Here is a 13811-nt window from a genome sequence, read left to right as displayed (position 1 = left end):
TGGTTTGCTAGATTTAAACACCTTTGATCTAGCAACCATGTTTGATATCAGACTCAAGTACGCGAGTCTAGGATTGTTGGTAAACTCAACTAAACTTTGATCAGATATAGTTATCAAACCTAAAATACTTGGGTTTGTCATTATTGTTGTTGTTGTTATTGTTTTTAATATTATTATTATTACTACTAGTATTAGCATGATTGTTGTTGTTGTTATTGTTATTATTATTCAAGTAAGTTTAAATAAAATATATTTGTCATACCCAAGCAACGCGAGTTTAAAAATTATTTATAAATAATTTATACACAACAAATCATCACAAAAATTTAATTTAATATTTTAGATTTTAAAACTCAAATCATATCTTCCCATTCAAATAATTTATTTTTTATATTTATGAGTATTATTCCTCTAATAAAAATTCTATCCTCTCTTTTTTTTTTCTTTTTTTATTGTATTTATGTTTAATTTATTTTTTATATTTATGAGTATTATTCCTCTAATAAAAATTCTATCCTCTCTTTTTTTTTTCTTTTTTTATTGTATTTATGTTTAATTTATTTTTTATATTTATGAGTATTATTCCTCTAATAAAAATTCTATCCTCTCTTTTCTTTTTCTTTTTTTATTGTATTTATGTTTATGAGTTTATTATTCCTCTAATAAAAATTTAGCATGACCCAAACGTCTAAAATTAACAATCATGCCAGACCAGTAGCTTCAAGTTTTACAATCATACCAACTATGAATCTAACAGCTAAATCCAAGAATCTTCAATTCAAACTCAATAGATTTAGACGTGGCAAGCATGACACCAGATTTAATTGTTTGAATTTGACACATCTGTCGAACTCGAGACTTAAAATATTTTTAATATTTTTTTAAAATATTAATATGCTACGAATAGCATGTCTACATGCTGGTAAAATAATTTATTTTACATTTTATCTTCGTGCCTCGAGCATCCTTTGTAATAAGCATGATCACATGCTCAAATGATTGAAATGGTGAACTCTTGCATAAATTAATAAATTAAGTGAAGACAAGCTTGTTTTTCCTATATACTCCTCCCTAACTTCTTTTCATCCTGGCTACCTAGCACCTATATATGGGCAAAAATGTGCTTTCCACTGTCACTTGAAAAAAAAAAATACAATAATAGATTTAAGGGTTTGGCAAATACAATGGGGAAGGTGCAGTGAATCTCAACTGCTTGTAGCTTCCCAGAAATCAAGAAAATGAATCGACAATCTGAACCAGAGCTTCATTCCCACAAACAACCATGGCTGTCATTGTTTCTACAAGAAACAATGCATGATGCAGAACCGGCCACTCCATGATCAAGTATCAAGAATCGGGAACCTGTGTTCTGGCCACTTGGGATATGCACGTTTGTACAAGCTCATGCAAACAGTGTCGTGCTGCTGAAGGACCCCATTAAAAGTGCATTTCATTGCCCCTGAGCATAAATCACAATAGTTACCACCAAACAACAAAAAGATACCACATACACACCATTTAAATCATCTGATGCACCATAATGGAATCCTGCATAGGATGGTAATGGAATCCAATCCCTTAAAAGTTTAGGTAGATAGACAAAAAAAAAAAAATACCATGTGTGCCAACAGGTTCCTTAATTCGACCATGGCGACCGCATTTCGTATACACTTCCACAGGCTGCAAACACCAGCAATGATATTTTATTATGGTTAACGGAGAGCAATTCATTCACAATTCAACCATCCAAAAGTAATAATAAGAAGAAAAGTATCTGCTATAGATATTCTCTCACCTTAAACCATCTTACATCTTCTGGGCTATGGAACATGTATCTTACAGAGGCTTTCAACTTTGATACTCGTTGAGGGTAACTGCATCAAGAATATAAAGGAATTTCAATAAGCAGAGAATATCCATTTGGGTGATGGGGAAAGGTTCACACAAAACATTAGCCACTATTCATTCTGCGCTTAAGAGTAACAAAAGCAGGGATGAGAATAGAGAGATGGAAGATGTTTCTAATGATCATCACAGTCTCAAGCTCAAGCTCAATAAATCCATACCCAGTTAATACAATCTTCTTCAAGATTATCCTATCTGGGTCAATGCTTCTCAAAGAACCAACAGCTGCAATTGCAGGGGCAACACTTCCTTCTGCACTCTTCAAGACTATCAATGGAAGAGGAGGAAAAGAAATAGGAGCATAAATTGATGCGACAGAAAAACGCCCTGCATGAAGAAACCTCTCCATCTTGTGCTTGTCAGAATTCATATCATCGGTGGAAAATATAGGCCTGTGAAGTAAAGAACAGGGTCAAGTTGCATAATGCATGCATCTAGACACACAGAATGGTAAAATTGCAACACTTGTGGTGAATAACATTACCTAGCAACAAATTGCCGAAAACCAACATGAAATACTAGTTCTTCTTTGGCTTTGATAGGAGCATCATAGGTATCATGCTTCTTGATACTGAAAAACATTGAATAGCTCATATTGTGAGAGATTAAAGTAATGTAGATGATTACTGAAGAACTGAAAACTGTAAGCAGCAACAAAACAGCAAAATGCTTCATTGAACATACCTAAAATGAAGAACAGACATCTTGGATTCATGCTGAAAAAGGCCAGATGCTATTATTGGCACTGTCTTTGCAAGCAAAGATAACTTGGAAGCAACACGAGAAGGTACTTCCTTAATATGAAGCCTTGCATATTGGCCCGCTGGTACACAGTCATACCTGTTCTCTTGCTCCATATCTAAGAATTTTGCAAAGACATGTTTTTGTGTTTTTGCAAATTTATCAAATGCAAAAATTCTCGCATATTCTGGAGGAAGAGACTCCTGAAATTTAGAAAATTACTTTAGTGATGTTCCCAAAGTCTGAGACAAACCAATATGCAATCACAATTTCATGATCATATTACCTTTGGGTCCCATGAAGAGGTCCTGAATGACTTGAGACCTCTATATTTGGTGAAACGTTTTCTAGCAGGATTGTCCAATGGAGTATCCACTTCATCTGGATATTCTGAAACACAAAAAGGGAAAAACAAAACATCAGCAATGAAACAAATCTTTTCAGTACTTGAAAAAAAAAATGATCATCATTGTAGGGTCAGGGAAATGGAAGGTACCCTCATCCTCTGCATGTGCTGCTTTGATTTTTTTAATCTCTTCCTCTATCTGTTCCTTGGTCAAGTTATCATCTTCCTGCATCACAAGAAAATAGTTTAATCTCTGATTACATACAAGTAACTAATCAAACTATCTGTCACAGTTTGAGAATCACCATCATCACTGAATCTGTGTCAGTTTCTTCATCGGCGTCCCTATCATCCAGAGAAGCTTGATCATCATCATCAATGTCTGAGTTATTTTTTTCCTTGGGACCATGAGAATAACCTTCTGTTTCATCCAATACCATCCCATCATCAGTATCACTGCCACTAGCTGAACCCTCATCGTCTGTTTCATCCAAGATCCAAGCAGCCTGCAAGCAATTCAGGGAATTTGATACTATCAAACATGGACTGAAACCTCAACTCAATTTCTACAGAACAAGATACAGTGAGCAGAGGGGTTTTGGAAATCGATAAAGACATGCACAGACCTGGTATTCTGAAGTACCTCGAGGAAGAATCCTCTTCTTTAACCTCTTTTGTTTCTGATTTCTATCAGCCTCAGCCATTTCAGCTTCTGTTGGCCAGGTCTGAAAGGGAAGATCATCATAAATAGCAAGTCTTTTACAGAAAAACAATTATTTCCTCAGAATCCTGCGGTATTAAAGATGGTGTGCTATAGAATGTTGATAAAACTTCAAACACAGACAATAACAGACCAGATGTGAAATCATGGTTCCACAATTATACACTGACCATTTTCAAACCAATTCTCGCTACAATTTGTAATAACTGGTTAACAGAAAAAATATTATGATGCTTGTTCGAGTTACCTGTTCACCTGCAAGAGGATCCAGATCATTTTCAACAACCAATGGCTCCTGTGTCATGGAATCAGGATCCAATGAACGAACTACCTGGAATGATAACGAAAAACAGACGGAAAACTTAATTGCATAGGCAAAGCAGTCAAAATAGATATGTTAGGGAGCATAAAAAACAGGTTGCGAATATGAAAATTGTGTCATTTCTCAAATACATCTATTCTAAATAGTGATGCCTCTGATGCACAGTGATTTCCCGGTGGAGAGGGTGAAGAGATGGAAGAATGGAATTAAGCTAAGCCTTGGTCAATTTCATTATTTATCCTCTATTTGAATGTAAAAGCCAATACCTCCACATCAATCACATCATCTGAATCCATTGCATCCGATTCTTTCCTTAACTTCAATGGATTTGGATCCTTCAGAATTTCAATTTTCTGTAGTTGGAAATCCCCCGCACCAGCAACATGAACCTGATGTTGAAGAGCAAATAAGATACGCCATCAGATCAGCCTGCGAGAAGCAAAGCCAACAGCAATTCTCCAGAAGCAGGTAAAAGGCTGAATTTCTTACCAGCTGGTTAACTGAGAGGCTGTGAGCATGTAGATAACCAGTAAGAAGAAGGGTGCATTTTCCTGAGTTCAAATCATCTGCTACCACATCCACCTATAATGCATCCATAAATGAATTATGAAAACAACCAGTAACAAGGTATAGCATAAAAGGCAGCAAAGTGGAGACTCGTGTGGAAATAGAGTGCGGGGGTGCAAAGGGAACTAGCTACCAACAATTCAAGTGCTTGTTCATATAGTCTTAAGAATCAGAAAAAAAAAAAAACTGGTTGGTAAAATGATTTGCTAGGTCCTACTGTTTCCCTTTGGTGGCATTGCTATCTAGAAATTTCCTAGAAACTAATCACAGAGAGAGAGGAAATAGAAAAGGCACCTTTTGAGACATCAGGTAAGGCCTTTGGTTTCTCCAGTGAGGAACTGTGAGCCTTTGCTCCTTAAATAGCCAAAGAAACTGCAATCAACATAAAATGAAGGCATATGAAACACTGTTACCTTTCCAAAAATAATCAATGACCACGTGCAGAGTATAGTGTGACAAGAATTAATAGTACTCATCTATTACCTTGTGCAACTCATCTTTTGTATCTGCTGGATAGAACTTACAATCTTCAGGAAACTCACCAGCAAGGTTAGAAATAGACATCTTCTTTAGTTCATTTTTCCCTTTCAGATCACTAGGTAGATCCTATGACAAAGAAAAGAAAAGAAAAATTCCACTTCAGATTAAACAACAGCCCATCCTAATCGTTCCTTAATAAAGTTGTCATACACAGAGAAAGAAAAACATGTAAGCTAAGATCTTACACGAAGGAATACAACAGTGTTAGGCAGGCCAAGTTGCCTGAACACAGACAAGCATTGACTTCCAAATGAATCAATATATCCGAAATCAGGGGCATTTGCTTCATATAAGGAGTTAGTGGAAGCCACAAAAGCAATTAGATCAGCAACCTACAATTCAGACAGTTTCCAACCAATTAAAAAAAAATCGCAAATCTACAAAACCTGTGGAGAAAAAACACATAGTTGCCGAAATATTCATACCTTGGCCATTTCCATACAGGACACCAAATTCCCATGAGGCGCTTTCAGTACCTATAAGCAGAAAACATCAACCATTTATTTCGGAATGTGAAAAGAGTAACGTCAAACTTAGTTCACAAGGAAAATTGAATGTCTCATTGGAACCTACTGTGATCCTCATTTTGTATTCAGAGGAAGCAACTGTTGAAGAAACATCTCCAGCACCATCATTGGATAACACGCTCAAAAGATCTTCAGCAAGCGACTCTACATTTACAGATGCAGAAAGGCCAAAAAGAAGCTGGCCAGATCGAAAAATAAAAAGAAACCCAGAATTTCTTATCATCCATAAACCCAAAAAACATAATTAAAATCGAACCAAGAAGCTCACTGAAGAAGATACTCACAATTACAAGGGGAGCGCTCGTGGATGAACTCGAAGCTCTTTTTTCTTTCAAAAGTGCCGCCTTTTTCTGCTCTCGCAACTGCAAACACAAAATTAAAATTAACAAAAAATAATAATAACAATTTTCATAAATTAAAGGGATTTTAATATATATATATATATATATATGCACACAAAATTACCATCTTGTTACGCTGAAGCCGAGCAGCTCGTGCTCCCTTGGCGACATTGCGCTCCGATTTTGCGATTCTACTCTTGTCTAACACGCCAAAAACACAAAACGAGATCGTTTTAGAATCCGATAAAAATAGTAAAGATCACAGAGAAGGGTAAGAGAGATTGAGAGCGAAGAACCTTTAAGGGAAGTCTTGTGAAGGTTGCGGGAAGATTTAGTAGAGAAGCGAGACTTGTGAGGTTTGTTTAGCTGAGCTCTGGATCCTCCCATGGCTACTGAGAAGATTTGAACTTTTTGCGAGAGAGGAGAAGAAAAACCCCTTGCCGCTATTTCAATCTCTGGCACTAGGGTTTTGCAAAATCAGGGAGGCGCTCTTTTGTTTCGTTGAAGTTGGGGAAAACGGTGCCGTGTGTGCGGTTCTTTCTTAAGAAAAAATAAATAAATAAATAAGATGGATGGAATTTGTTTCTCAATTTTATCCGGAGACTTTTGGTATAATTTCTTCACATAAAATGTTGAGCTGTTTTTCCTTGAGAAAAAAGTATAACTTAGATGGAATTTTTAATCAAATATAAATGAAAATATGTAATTGAATATTTTTTGAAACTTAAAGGACCAAATTGATGTTATAACTTTTTTGAATGTAGAATTAAGACTGTCCATGTGGCTGGGGGATTTTATTTTTCTTAGAGGCTGGTCCGTCGATATTTTTGAGAAAAAACGTGTGCTGTAAAGGTTTGATGACATGCCGTGCGTATATTAAATGTAGAGTATTTTGATGATTTTTCTAAAATCATAGGAGGTTTTACCTTTTTTTGCTTGAGACTTTTTGGAGATTTATCTTGATTATTTAAAAATAATTATTAGTTATCCCTGCCTGATTTTTTTATCCATCTATCACAGTAATTAAAAAGAAAAGGATGATTATAGCTCTTTAAGTAAGTTTGGTAATAATTATTTTTTAAAATATTTTTTAAAAAATTATTTTTGATATCAAAATAACATGAAAACACTAAAAAATATTAATTTAAAGTAAAATAAAGTTAAATTTTTTTAATTTTTTTAACAAACATTTTTGAAACATAGAAAGTTTGTAATATAACTAGATAGGTATAGAGATTCTTATTTTATTTTTTAACAAGCTAAATAAACTGAAGGAATTATTTTATCTCCCGTCTTGTTTATTTTTTTTATTACTCGTGACAGTGTATAAAAGCATAAACTTCTTAATTTTTTATGTTTGATTATTTTATTCCTAATACAATAATAATATTTTCCTTATTTCTTCATAGACGAGCTTTGCATGCCCTTTTATACTAGAATAAAGAATTCCATTGCAAATATACCCCGAATATAATCAAGAGAAGGATCCATATTGGTAACATTTTTAAAAATAAAATTATTAATTCCTTTTAGGTTATTTTTTAGTAGAAGCCCTAGAACTAAACTTGGAGAATGTTTCAAAACTTGATATTAAATTTAAATCTCGTTGTATGTATCAGATATATAGGAGCCAGGCTGAACTTGCATGGTAAATTAAATAAAAAGGTATCAAGTGTAGATACAGCACACGTCAAGTAATTTTTACCAACTAATCTATAGATTCAATGGCTGCACGTGTTTACTTAGATATTGTTTGTTTTTTATTTTAAAAGTGTTTTTCTGTCAATAATTTTTATTTATTTTAAATTTTTTATGTACCAGTATAAATAATAAATTTGTATATAAAAATATTATTTTAATATATTTTTAAATAAAAAAAAACCGTTACTAACATACCAATTAAACTATTAAGCTTGGTTTATTTACAAAAGCACCCCACCTCGTGAAAAATATATATTTCATGTTCTTCACGATACATCTCTTAAATAAAACACATACCAATACACTCCTTGCGATGTTTAATTGTTGTTTTGGACGGAAAGGAAAGGGACAGCAAAAATTAAAATATATTTGATTGAAAAGATAGAGATAAATATATAAAAATAAATATATTTTTAAAATAACTTTAAAGTAAATTTATATATTTTCAATATCCATGCACAAAAAAAAACTATGTCTTCACATGTAGTATTTTTTATTTTTTTATTTCTAAAATATAATCATAAAAAAACTTTCAACTTCAAAATTATTTAATCAAGATATATAATGATAAAAATAAATATTTTTGCAGTTTTTGAATCAAAATCGAAGATAAATTTGAAGCAAAGTCTCGGTTGCATGTTTAGTTGACTTGGTTTGACTTGACTTTATGTAAAAATTTAATTGGTTATTATTAAAATTTTAAAATTTAATTAAAGAGTCAACCCCGGGTAAAGCCCAAGTCACGAGTAAGATTTATTTCTTAACCTAAGTTAAAATAATAATAAAAATAATTATTATTGTAGTTTTAAAACTCAATCCAAAAGTTAATCTAAAGTAAAACCAGGTCATCTGTTATGAGGACAAACACGAATAAAAATAATTGTTATCGTAATTTAACGATTTGACTAGAGAATCAATCTGAGATAATATCCGAGTCCTAAGTTATAACAGTCAATTTAGGTTAATTAAAGTCAATAATTAACCTAGATAAAGCCAAAATATAAATAATAATAATTATTATTATAATTTTAAAATTTAATATAAAAATTAACTAATTACAAGGTTTAGAAAATGAATTGGAAAGGACAACCCATGAAGCTAGTCTTAGTTTTATAATTGTGATTACTATAATATTATTAACTTAAACATCCAATACAAACTATATATATATATATGTATGTATTTATATATGTATGTATGTATATATCCAATTATTTTTTTAAATATATAAAATTGATAATAATATTTTTTTATATTTTACCATATCTTATCCATCATAACTAAATAAATTATAAAAATAATCGTTGTTTTATCAAATCAATTAATACCAAACATAATTCTATATCCATTTCTTTTTATATATATTTCCCCTTTATATTTAATGTCTTTATTATTCTTCTTGAACAAAGTAATCAATGGCCACTGTAGTAGATATGATGTTCCCTTATTAGCACGCGCTAAAATCATAAAACATAAAATACGACCGTGACCAAATCTACATCCCATTAATTTAGAAAAAAACTAGCGTGATCCCTTAATTTTATTTTATTTTATTTTCAAATCAATCCCTATAGCTCAACCTCATGGTCCCTTTATCCAATTACGTGGGATGTGATGTTTAGTATGAGGTTGAAAATGTAAGTCAATTATTCCACAAGTAATTATATTGTAATATCGAATTTCAAAAGTATAAAATCCAAAAGCACGAGGGTTGCATATCCAAAATTAAAACACAGGGGCTGATCTAATAAATTTACAAACTTTGAGGGACCATAAAATTAATGTATTCTTTGAAAAATCTATACCCGATAAAATATTTATTGCTTCCCGCAAGGCCACCTCTACTCTTCACCCCACCCTCGCGCTCTCTCAGTTTCCATCTATCTCCGAGTAAGATGCTTTTGTTTCCCCCACCTCTCCCAAATCGAATCCCTTCAGTTTATATAACTTCTCCAATCTTCCACCACAACCTTATCTTCCAACCACCACTCTCCACCACTTCAACCACCGCAAATTTCACCGACTCCTCTCTCTCTTACTCAAAACGACTACACTATGCTTCACAAAACGATATCGAAGGCTTTAGTGACGACGACGTTCTCCCTCTCCAAAGCCGCCGTTATGACTTCACTCCTCTCCTCGACTACCTCTCCAAGAAAATCACCACCTCCACTTCCACTGACTCTGACCCAGCCTCATCCTCTCCTACTTCACTGGACCCCACCGAGTTCCAACTGGCCGAGTCATACCGAGCAGTCCCTGGTCCACTCTGGCACTCTCTATTAAAATCTCTCTGTACTTCCTCTTCCTCTATTGGTCTCGCTTACGCTGTCGTTTTATGGCTGCAAAAGCATAACCTCTGTTTCTCTTACGAGTTGCTGTACTCTATCTTGATTCACGCGCTTGGTCAATCAGAGAAACTATACGAGGCGTTTTTGCTCTCCCAGAGGCAAAATTTGACCCCACTAACTTATAATGCCTTGATTAGCGCCTGTGCACGGAATAATGATCTTGAAAAGGCGCTTAATTTGATAACTAGAATGAGGCAGGATGGTTATCCCTCGGATTTTGTTAATTATAGTTTGATAATTAGGTCGTTAATGAGGAAAAATAGAGTTGATTCTGCGATTTTGCAAAAGCTTTATAGGGAAATTGAGTGTGATAAGCTTGAACTAGATGTGCAGTTATCAAATGATATCATTGTTGGGTTTGCGAAAGCTGGTGATTTGAGTAAAGCGTTGGAGTTCTTAGGTGTGGTTCAAGGTAGTGGACTGAGCGTGAAAACTGCAACGCTTGTGACTGTTATCTGGGCTTTAGGGAATTGTGGTAGGACAGTGGAAGCAGAGGCGATTTTCGAGGAAATGAGAGATAATGGATTGAAACCGAGGACTAGGGCGTATAATGCACTTCTTAGAGGGTATGTGAAAGCAGGCTTGTTGAAAGATGCGGAGTTTGTTGTTTCGGAGATGGAGAGGAGTGGTGTTTCGCCGAATGAACAGACTTATAGTTTCTTGATTGATGCGTATGGGAATGCGGGGAGATGGGAGAGTGCGAGGATTGTGTTGAAGGAAATGGAAGCGAGTAACGTGCAGCCTAATGCATATGTTTTTAGTCGGATTTTATCAAGTTACCGGGATAAAGGGGAGTGGCAGAAATCTTTTCAAGTTTTGAGGGAAATGGAGAACAGTGGGGTGCGCCCTGATAGGGTATTTTATAATGTTATGATTGATACCTTCGGCAAGTTTAATTGTCTTGATCATGCTATGGCTACCTTTGATAGGATGTTATCAGAGGGGATAGAACCTGATACAGTTACATGGAATACCCTAATAGATTGTCATTGCAGGGCAGGGAAACATGATAGAGCGGAGGAGTTGTTTGAGGAAATGATGGAAGGAGGGTACTCACCTTGTAATACTACATTTAACATTATGATTAATTCATTTGGGGACCAGGAGAGATGGGATGATGTGAAGAATTTGTTGGCAAATATGCGAAGTCAGGGTTTAGTGCCTAATTCTGTGACGTATACGACTCTCATTGATATTTATGGGAAATCAGGGAGGTTTAATGATGCAATTGAGTGCTTGGATGATATGAAGGCTGCAGGATTAAAACCTTCCTCTACTATGTACAACGCTTTGATAAATGCCTATGCACAAAGGGTATGTTAACAGCCTTGTCACTACCACCAACTCCTTTATATGATTGCTTTATCCTGTGATCTTGCTAAACGCTTTATTCATATGGTTACTGATAATCAGATTACAGTGGATCACAGGCGTAGTCTTGGCCACCTGGACTATTTTCGTTGTGGGTATAAAAATAAGCTTTTGCATGAAATATCCATCTTGCAAGAAACTAGATATCCATGATCATGCTTAAATGTCTGACCTATCATTCGTGCTTACTGTGTAGATGGGACATGGGAGAACATGACTAATATTTTAGATAATTACCATTAAACCTCTACCATTACATTTGCTATGCAATTGAGATCACTGATGCTCGTCATTTTCATGTGTAATAAGATGACACTGTCATGTGTTTAATAAATGCACCTTTTTGATTCCCGGGGGGGACTTTTAATCCTCAGAAGTACAAGCTCAGATCTTGGTATGTGCAAATCAGACCATAAGGAGGTTTAAATGAATGCATTCTCTACCCTTTTTGTGCAAATTGGAACTCTGTAATATACAAAGGATCTACTAGTCTGACCTTTTAATGATCTTGCATTTCATTTTCCTACAGGGTTTGTCTGAGCAAGCTGTAAGTGCATTTAGGGCAATGAGGGTTGATGGTCTAAAGCCTAGTCATCTAGCTCTCAATTCGTTGATCAATGCATTTGGTGAGGATAGGAGGGATGCTGAAGCCTTTACAGTGCTGCAGTACATGAAGGAAAATGTAAGCATTAGTTAGTAGTTGTTCGTGAATATCCATTGGTTGTCTTGCCCTTTTATAAATGTCCATTGGTTCAATAACTGCAGGACTTGAAGCCAGATGTGGTTACTTATACAACACTTATGAAAGCTCTGATTCGTGTTGAGAAGTTTGATAAGGTATAATATTTGTTATATTGCTCGCAGACAAGTCATGCCCATAATCCCAGATACCCATGTCATATGCACGTGTTTGGAAATCTTGGTGCGCTGTCTTTTTTTCTTGTGATGTGTATGGATATTGATACTGCAACCTTGGCATTTTGTACCCATTGTACATCCACCGCTCACTGTCGATCTCCTTTTCTTCATATCCTTTTCTTAAGGTATTGCTGACATAATAAAGCTGAACGCTGCATATATCATGGGCTGATAAATTGTTTGCAGTGATCCGTATATCAAAATTTAGATGTTTCAGTTGTTACTATCAATCATTGAGCTACCTCCCTTTCAATAATCTAATCAATTGGATGCATAATTTCTCATCACTTCTACCTAGAAATGAAACATTATATAAAATATCTGATGTATAGTTTATAACTACCTTTTAACCTTAACCTGCATAACCATTGTATGGTGTGTGTCACCCTGCAGTTTTGTCTGTTTGTTTTTTGCTTATACTGCATGTCTGTATCTGAGCTGGAAGTTCAGACTTCAGAGCCTTTGGACTTGGATTAGCAACTAGAACAGTGGTTCACTTTAACTTTATAGTGTATCCACTAATTTTGGACTTGCATTATAGGAAGTCACATAAAGATCAAATTTGGGCATATGCTAGATGAGATTGCTGTTCCTGTCTAACACATATCTTAAATGCCCTAGCTATATAGTTACAATGTCTGAATACATGCCTATCAATCACCCTTGTTCTATAACTTTGTGCTTGGATAATTGGTTTTGACGTCTGTCATATGCGAGATCCTCTGCGTGATTCAGGTTCCATCTGTGTATGAAGAAATGATTTTGTCTGGGTGCACTCCAGATAGGAAAGCTAGAGCAATGTTACGCTCTGCTCTGAAATACATGAAGCAAACACTAGAATTGTAGATGAGAAGCCCAAGCTATCCAGCCATACCGAAATAAGAGATCATTATTATATTCAAATTTGATTTTCTTGTTTGAGGTTTGTGCCTGCATACCCTTGCACTGTTGTCATTTTACGATAATTAGCATGTATCTTATCCTCCATGGCATGAAGTCATTCTCATTCTCTAGACTCTTACGGTTTTGCAGGAAATACTTCATACATGCACATCCTCACATGACTTGCAAAGGGGTTCCGCTTCAGGAGCTAATGGCTGTCTGCATCCATGAAGTGTCGTATACTTGAGATAAGAAACACAGGATTTGAGGAAACCTCCTCCCTCCTCCCATTTGTTTAGCTGTTAATAATTTTTCTCACCGCACGCCATGGTAATGAGATACGTAATTGTTGCCAGGGTTATTTTCTATTGCTGCATCAGTTATATCGTTCTTGTATCCCAACAGAAATACAGATACTGTTCATGATTCAATGATTAAATACCACCCTCCTGTCCGTGACAGGAAATTTCAACCAAACAAAATCCATGAAATTTCCTTCCCGATGAATTATGGTAAGCATCTTTTATTTTCTCATATGATAACTGTTTTCTTTATTAGCCTTCCCTTTGCCTTGTTGG

General features: G+C 34.9%; 2 protein-coding genes and 1 long non-coding RNA gene across 3 annotated transcripts; 1 reads left to right on the top strand and 2 right to left on the bottom strand.

Moving 5' to 3' along the window:
* Positions 1–996: 996 nt before the first annotated feature.
* On the bottom strand, positions 997–6541 carry LOC105137255 (pre-rRNA-processing TSR1-like protein). The gene is made up of 21 exons (XM_011042949.1): positions 6307–6541; positions 6135–6211; positions 5954–6031; positions 5716–5847; positions 5568–5618; positions 5328–5474; positions 5086–5208; positions 4897–4974; positions 4525–4617; positions 4302–4424; positions 3961–4044; positions 3619–3717; positions 3298–3498; positions 3143–3218; positions 2933–3036; positions 2590–2849; positions 2390–2476; positions 2067–2297; positions 1796–1874; positions 1617–1680; positions 997–1459 (listed from the first exon to the last, which is right to left on the bottom strand). The coding sequence occupies exons 1-21, from the start codon at positions 6395–6397 to the stop codon at positions 1341–1343; spliced, it is 2397 nt and encodes a 798-aa protein (XP_011041251.1). The 5' UTR covers positions 6398–6541; the 3' UTR covers positions 997–1340.
* Positions 6542–9539: 2998 nt separating this feature from the next.
* LOC105137254 (pentatricopeptide repeat-containing protein At5g42310, mitochondrial-like) lies at positions 9540–13740 on the top strand. Its single transcript, XM_011042947.1, has 5 exons — positions 9540–11376; positions 11963–12115; positions 12199–12270; positions 13087–13273; positions 13384–13740. Exons 1-4 carry the CDS (start codon positions 9607–9609, stop codon positions 13195–13197), a joined length of 2106 nt encoding a protein of 701 aa, XP_011041249.1. The 5' UTR covers positions 9540–9606; the 3' UTR covers positions 13198–13273; positions 13384–13740.
* LOC105137253 (uncharacterized) lies at positions 12370–13079 on the bottom strand. Its single transcript, XR_844519.1, has 2 exons — positions 12695–13079; positions 12370–12645 (listed from the first exon to the last, which is right to left on the bottom strand). It is a non-coding gene; the product is annotated as an uncharacterized LOC105137253 (long non-coding RNA).
* Positions 13741–13811: the final 71 nt, after the last annotated feature.

Source organism: Populus euphratica, unplaced genomic scaffold, assembly GCF_000495115.2.
Source record: "Populus euphratica unplaced genomic scaffold, PopEup_1.0 scaffold65.1, whole genome shotgun sequence".
Classification (NCBI taxonomy): Eukaryota; Viridiplantae; Streptophyta; class Magnoliopsida; order Malpighiales; family Salicaceae; genus Populus; species Populus euphratica.
This window is presented reverse-complemented; position numbering and strand designations above follow the sequence as displayed.

Coding starts and splice junctions, on each gene's coding strand:
- LOC105137254 (XM_011042947.1), top strand. CDS start 9,607: ATGCTTTTGTTTCCCCCACCTCTCCCAAATCGAATCCCTTCAGTTTAT. Junction 12,116..12,198: donor TGCAGTACATGAAGGAAAAT/GTAAGCATTAGT, acceptor CAATAACTGCAG/GACTTGAAGCCAGATGTGGT. Junction 12,271..13,086: donor GTGTTGAGAAGTTTGATAAG/GTATAATATTTG, acceptor TGCGTGATTCAG/GTTCCATCTGTGTATGAAGA.
- LOC105137255 (XM_011042949.1), bottom strand. CDS start 6,397: ATGGGAGGATCCAGAGCTCAGCTAAACAAACCTCACAAGTCTCGCTTC. Junction 5,848..5,953: donor CGAGCGCTCCCCTTGTAATT/GTGAGTATCTTC, acceptor CGATCTGGCCAG/CTTCTTTTTGGCCTTTCTGC. Junction 1,681..1,795: donor AAGATGTAAGATGGTTTAAG/GTGAGAGAATAT, acceptor TGGTGTTTGCAG/CCTGTGGAAGTGTATACGAA.